The sequence below is a fragment of the Globicephala melas genome, chromosome 15, assembly GCF_963455315.2.
Source record: "Globicephala melas chromosome 15, mGloMel1.2, whole genome shotgun sequence".
NCBI lineage: Eukaryota > Metazoa > Chordata > Mammalia > Artiodactyla > Delphinidae > Globicephala > Globicephala melas.
The window spans coordinates 56,437,106-56,443,450 of NC_083328.1; the positions used below are offsets into that span (position 1 = coordinate 56,437,106).

General features: G+C 55.2%; 1 protein-coding gene across 2 annotated transcripts in view; it reads right to left on the minus strand.

The window, feature by feature from the left end:
• Window positions 1-6,089, minus strand: part of HSPA12B (heat shock protein family A (Hsp70) member 12B) — a 17,378-nt gene extending 11,289 nt beyond the window's left edge. The window contains exons 1-2 of one of the 2 annotated variants that reach the window (XM_060284449.1): window positions 5,977-6,089; window positions 1,101-1,160 (exon numbers count right to left, since the gene is read on the minus strand). In XM_060284449.1, the coding sequence (XP_060140432.1) occupies window positions 1,101-1,143 (43 nt within the window). In that variant the 5' untranslated portion in view covers window positions 1,144-1,160; window positions 5,977-6,089. Of the gene's footprint in view, window positions 1-1,100; window positions 1,161-5,307; window positions 5,387-5,976 lie in introns of those variants that run through there. The other variant, XM_060284448.1, reaches the window with a different exon arrangement.
• Between the last annotated feature and the right edge of the window lie 256 nt (window positions 6,090-6,345).

Below are 6,345 nucleotides of genomic sequence, written 5' to 3' on the forward strand. Positions count from 1 at the left end.
GACTGGGGCAACACCTCCCCCAGCCCAGCCCTGAGCCAAGAGGTGTCCACCACACTAGATTCCAAGCCTCCCCTCCCCCATGACACACATAGACCTGGAGCCAGCGTTTGGGGGCAGGAGGCCCCCTTAAGACCCTCTCACAGGCCCAGGACTGAGCTGGACCTTTGGTGGGAGGAAGCAGTGCAGCGCCCAGAAGGCAGCCCAAACCCTGGTCTGGTCTGGAGGCTCTGGCAGCTCAGGGGGCAGGAGGGCCTGCTTTGCTGGTGTGGGCTGGTGGGCTTATCACTACCACACTGAACTTTGCTAAGGCCCCTGGGAGGGGCACTGGGGCTGCCCTGAGATCCGTGTGTGGGGACGGGGGCGCTGGCCAGGGAGATTGATGGGGTCTGGTATGAAGACACATTGGCAAATCAATGTCTGGCTTTAGGCTGAGCCAGGGCTGGGGCCTGTGTACTCGCTCAGCCACAGCTCTGTGGCCCTGGCAAGTCCCAGCCCTCCTCGACCTTGGGGTACACTTGGAATATATGTGAGGGGCTGGGCATGATTCTGGGAAGTGCCTGGACAGGGCTGGCATCTGTCTTGCAGTGCTGGAGGGGCAAGGACATGGTGGTCACACTCCCAGAGCCCCTTTTTCTCAGGTGGCCAGGGCAGGCTTGGGTCCTGTCACCAGCTCCAGCTTGAGGGGCCGAGTTGCTGTGGTTTGAGCCTGGGAAGGGAGTCAGGAAGGAAGCCCCAGCCCACCAGGTCTTTGTGAGTGGACTTCCTGAGGCGTGTCCGTCCTGCCTCCTGGCCTCCTACCCCTGCACAGAACCCAGAGCCTGCGCCCAGACCAGGCCAAAGGCAGATGCGCATGCACACAGAGTTCTGTGCAGACATACACACCCTGTGCCCAGAGACCTGCCCATAGGCAGACACGCAGACACACACACACACTCACATGCGTAGTCCTGTTACACTGACCCTCCTTGCGCACACACACTCACAGAACGGTGCTCAGGAGCCTCTGCTGGGCAAGGCACATGGACAGACTAGGGGTGGGTCTGAGTGCCAGGGTGAGGGGGGCAGTGGGCCCCGGGCAGAGGTGAGGGGGTGGGTCTTACCGCTGTACAGCCCCTGCAGGCCCATCTCCGGGACAGCCAGCATCTTTGTAGGCCCTGTGGCTGTGAACAGGAACAGACAAGCAGAATGGCATTTATTTGTTCCTTTGTTCCCTTACTGAATAATTGTTTATTTTATTTATTTACTTTTGGCTGGAGTACTTTGAAGCAAATCCCAGGCATGTTGCTTGACCTATAAATTATTTAATGTCTCTCTAACAGAGATTTTTTAAAAGACATTGCCACAACACCACTATCATGTCTAACAAAATCAACAGTAATTCCTTAATTTCATCCAATGCTCAATCCTCCATCCCAGCTTGTCTCAAAAATGTCGGGTTTTTCTTTGGGCCACACTGCGTGGCTTGCAGGATTTTACTTCCCCGAGCAGGGATTGAACCCTGGCCCCCTGCAGTGGAAGTGAGGAAACCCAGACACTGGACTGCCAGGGAATTCCCTCAAAAATGTCTTTTTAACAGTTGCTTTGTTGGAACCAGGATGCTCCTAAGTGTTTTCAGGTGCCCACTCTCTGCCAGATGCTGTGGGACATCAGTGACCCAGAGAGGCACTGTCCCTGTCCTGGGGGCCCACAGCCTGGTGGGGAAGCCATTCATAATCAGATAATCATGTAAGTGAATCTGAGATTACAAACAATGCTGTGAAGGATACTGTGAAGCAGGGCAGAAAGGGGAGCATGGCAAGGCTGGAGAGAGGGGTTGGGCTAGGCTCACCCTGCAGGCAGACCCTGGTGGACCCAATTTTAGATCTGGTTTTACATGAAAGGCAACAGCAAATCTTGAAAGGTTTCAAGTGGCAGAGTGAAGGCAGGGGCATGACTAAATCTGTGTTTTAAAAAGCCCCTCTGGCTGCATGGGAAGTGTCGATTGCAGTGGGACGACATGAAAACAGGAGCCAATAAGTGCTCCAGGCAACAGATGGTGGTGGTGGCTGTGTGTCTTGAGACAGAAGTGTAGACATTTATGTTAGAGGTTAAAATCAACAAGCCTGATGGAAGATGGCTGGATTGGACATGGGAGGTTAGGAAGAAGAAGGTGTCAAGGATGACATTGCCTGATTCAAGCTGGGAGATGGATGGTGAAATGGAGAATACTGGAGCAGGGCAGGCTGGCAGGGGTAAGGGGCAGTGTTCTGGGTGCAGTTTTGAAACTGCTGAGAGAACAGACTGAGGAGTCAGATGACATATGACCTAGAGGACAGGGAGAAATCTGAGGTGGAGATGCGTGTCTGGGAGTCATTGTCACAGGAGGCTTGGCAGAAAGTAGAGTGGGGGAAGGGAAGGGAGGAGAAGCTCTGAATAAAGGTTGACTGGAGGAAGGTTGGCTGGCCAGGGAAACGGAGTTGCCTGCTATGGTTTCATGAAGATCTTGATAAGAGAAGGCTGTGAAGCTAGACGCCTTTAGAGATTTTTAGATGAGACTGGAAACACCTGTTTTTAATGGCATTTCAGTGGAATGATGGAGATGGGGCGGGAGTCAGGTAGGCGAGGAGGGAGCAGACAGTGAGAGAACAGAGCTAGCTAGCACTCCTCCAGCTAGCACCTGGAGGAACATAATGCTTGAGGAGGGGAGGACAGGTTTTTATTTTCTCTTCTAAGGTGGGAGGAACCTGAGCTTGTGTCTGTGAAGTTCTGAGGGCCAAGCTAGAGGCCTCGTCCTCCAGGTCATTGACAGCTTTGTTACTCAAAGCGTGGTATCAGGACAGCAGCACTGGGTCCCCTGGGAGCTTGTTAGATGTGCAGGCTCTCAGGCTCCGCCCCGGACCTGCTCAGTCAGCGCTTGCTTTTTCACAAGATCCCAGGTGGTTGGGAGCACCCTAAGGTTTGAGAAGTGCTTGTCAATGTATCCTGGCCCAGTCTTCAGATCACCAATGCTACTGTCCTCAGCAGTGAGCCTAAACAAGGATGGGGACAGCCCAGAGCCCACTCCCTCTCTGTAGCCAGTGGCCAGATCAGGAAGTTTTGCTAACAGAACACAGCGGACACAGAGCTGGGCACTGTCACACCCCTACACACATGTGCACACACCCTTGCTCACACAGAATTCACACAACCCAGCCCCAGCATGGACAGACACTGAGACACATCCAGGATATTCCCCCATGGCCAGCACCATGGAGATTTCCAGACGCATGCAGTCCTGCTGTCACTGGAGGTGCACAGGTGGATGTCCAGGAATTAGAATCAGGGGAAATACAGGGGCTGATCATGGGCACTTGTACAGCAGCTGGATGATGCTGAGAAAAAGGAAAGTAAATGGTGGGGGTGGGTATGGGCCTTGAGAACCAGGGACAGGTGCCCAGTTCAGGGTGATGGAGTGTCGTGCTGGACGTGGATTCTACCAGCTCCTAAGAGCTGATTCTGTGCATCTCTTCTCAATTCTGCATTTATTGACATCACATTGATAGCTTGAAATCAGCCATGGTGATTCTACCATAGAAGTTGGTAAACTGCAAATTAGGTTTTTCTCCCTCTTGGGGAGCTGACTGAAAAACATCTACCAACACACTACTGGATCAAGCCCACAAGAGAGAATATGGCAGCCCTATTTATACATTGTTTTGATTCATCAGCAAAAACTTATTGACATTTCTTCCTGCCAGGTTCTGCAGCTAAGTGCTGGAGAAATGCTTTGCTGAATGAATGAATGGATTTTCTGAACCAAGGATACTGTATTTGGAGCAGAAACAATCTAGAACCACCAAGAAAAAAAGACTCAAGAGTTGTCACTCTAAGCTGATTCCATGTCCAAACCAATGCGTCTATAATCTCCCCAGCTCTGTGAACCTGGTCCAGTTATCTCCCATCTTTGAGCATGTGACACGGAATGCCCCTACACTCAGGGCTGACAAGGGCCTGTTACAGCACCTGGCTGGCATGCATCATGTTGCCTCTCTGTGCCTCAGTGCCCTTTCCTGTAAAATGGATCATGCAGGGGGCTTGTGAGGATCAAGTCCAAGAAAGGAAGGTGGCTGATAAAAAGGCAGGAAGTTCGACAGATGTGAGCAGTGTTCTTTCCCTTCGTGATGTGGATTCTGAATTTTCTCTTGTCAGAAGTTTTTGGTCTTATTGAGACTTTTTTTCTAGTCATTCTGAGTTCTTTAGGGAGGGAGGGAGGCCCTGAATCAATTTGTGTTAAAGAAGGAGGATCCTGCTGATTCTCTGAGAGGTGGAGGTACAAGAGGGTGGCAGCCACACAAGCACACACACATACCCCATATTTCTTTGGGACATCCCCCACCATGCATACACACCCACATACCAGAAACATGTAAGGAGAATGCTGATCATGGGACTCAGGACAACCTCAGCTACAAAAGCTATATCTGGGCGGGGCCTGCAGCTGGAAGTGGGGAGAGGTAGATCCCTGCCCCGGGGGCCCACTAATTTCAGACTGGTGATGCTTATGGGTTTGAGAATTGGGTGGGGCAGTTTGATATACAGAGAGAATAACTTCATTTCCTGGCTACAAGGGCAGGCTAAACCCTGGCCCCAGCCTGACCCCTACCCTACCCACAGAGAGACCCTTAACCCTGCCTATGGTCTGTCCCTTAACCTTGCCCATGGACTGACCCCTAGCCCTTGGCCTCATATTGACCTCTCATCTTCAGCTTTACCCTGACCCCTGGCCCTGGCTTCTACCCAATAGGCATGACTGGGGACTAGGACAGAGTGTGGCCGAGTAGGGACTTGAAACTGGAGACTCCCATCCCACAGTGTCCCCCAGACTCACAAAAGCCTAGGACTTTCACCTCCCTACCCCTGCAGGCCTCCTTTTACCGGGACCCTGCCTCTCCCATCCACTGCTCTCTCAGCATCCTGCCAGTCAGCAGGCAAAGAGAGGCCACAGGCATTTCTCCCAAGCCAGAGGCTGAGCCAATCAGGGCCCAAGGAACAGATCAGAAATGGCACCCAAAGGGCTGCCCCAGTCTGTCTCTGGAGAGGCACCCTCAAGGAGAGGGACCAGTGGGAGGTTGTGGGGTGAGGAAGCTGCCTTCTCCTGGCCTGAGGCAGGGAGTGATAGAAATGGCCTCCCAAGTCCCCTCCCTGTCCTCGACTTTTCTTTCTATACATCCTGCCCTGCCCCCATGGGTCCTCATCAAGGGAGCAGCCAGTTCACAAACAACCTCTGTCCCACACAGCCTAGGGCCTGAAGCCCCTCCCACCCTCTGCCCACTGTCCCTCATCTCTTACCTTCTGGGGATCCAGGGCTGCCTTCACTCTCCCAGGGAGTCCACATTTTAGAGCACCCTCCCTGTCAGTTTCTCTCCCCCACACAAGCTAACTTTACAGCCTGGCTCCACTGGGATCCCACAGGGAGCCCTGACCCCACCCCACCTGGATTCCCAAGCTGGCCTCACAGAGAGAAACCAGAGGTCCCTGTTCATGAGGCCAGCCCACAGTCTGGCACTGTGCCACCCAGCCACTCTTGAACTTTCTGAACCACAGGCCCTGGGAACTCCCCCTGCAGGCATCCCCAAATACACACACACTCAACCCCGGGGTCTCCACCTCTGGCCTAAGCACCGTGTCCTCCACAAACTGGCTCCCTGGAGCAGCCCCCAGCCCCACAGACACCCAGACACGGAAGTCCCTCGAGCCCCCCTCCCTTCCCCCAGATCCCCACCCTCCACAGGGCGAGTGTGGGGTCCCAAAGCCCGGATGTAGCCCTCCGTCGCTACCCCAATTGCCTTACCGAACCCACAGCCCTGCTGGAGAGAGGAGCTTGAAGATCTGCCCCAGTCCTGTCCCCCTGGGTCAGGAAGTTTGTGGTGGGGTCTCAGCCGCCAGCCCGCGATGAGACCGCAAACCTTGGCGTTTTCTCGTCTCTGGGAGCCCAGCGGTCCCCCGCCCAGAACTCACCTCTGCCCTGCCGACAGCTCGACCTGTGTCCAGACGCCTGGATCCCGGGCCCAAAGCCGGTGGGGCGGCTGTGCTCTGCCGCGTCGGCCAAAGCCCTCGACGTGCGCCCAGCCCCAGCCCGGCTCTCCGCCCCGCACCGCCCCCGCCCCTCTCCTCCCCTCCCCCTCCCCCAGGCCGGATGGCCGCGCCGCTGCCGCCGCCGCCGGGTGGGCCAGCGCTTCAGCCCAGATGTGCGAGGCCGGGGCGGGGCCTGCAGCACGGGCCTCCGCCGAGGGGCCCGGCCCGGCTCGAGTCCACCGCCCCTCCTTTTGCCCTTCCTGCGCCTCCCCCACTTCCCAGCCACCCGGGGGGCCGTGAGGGGAGAAGGGT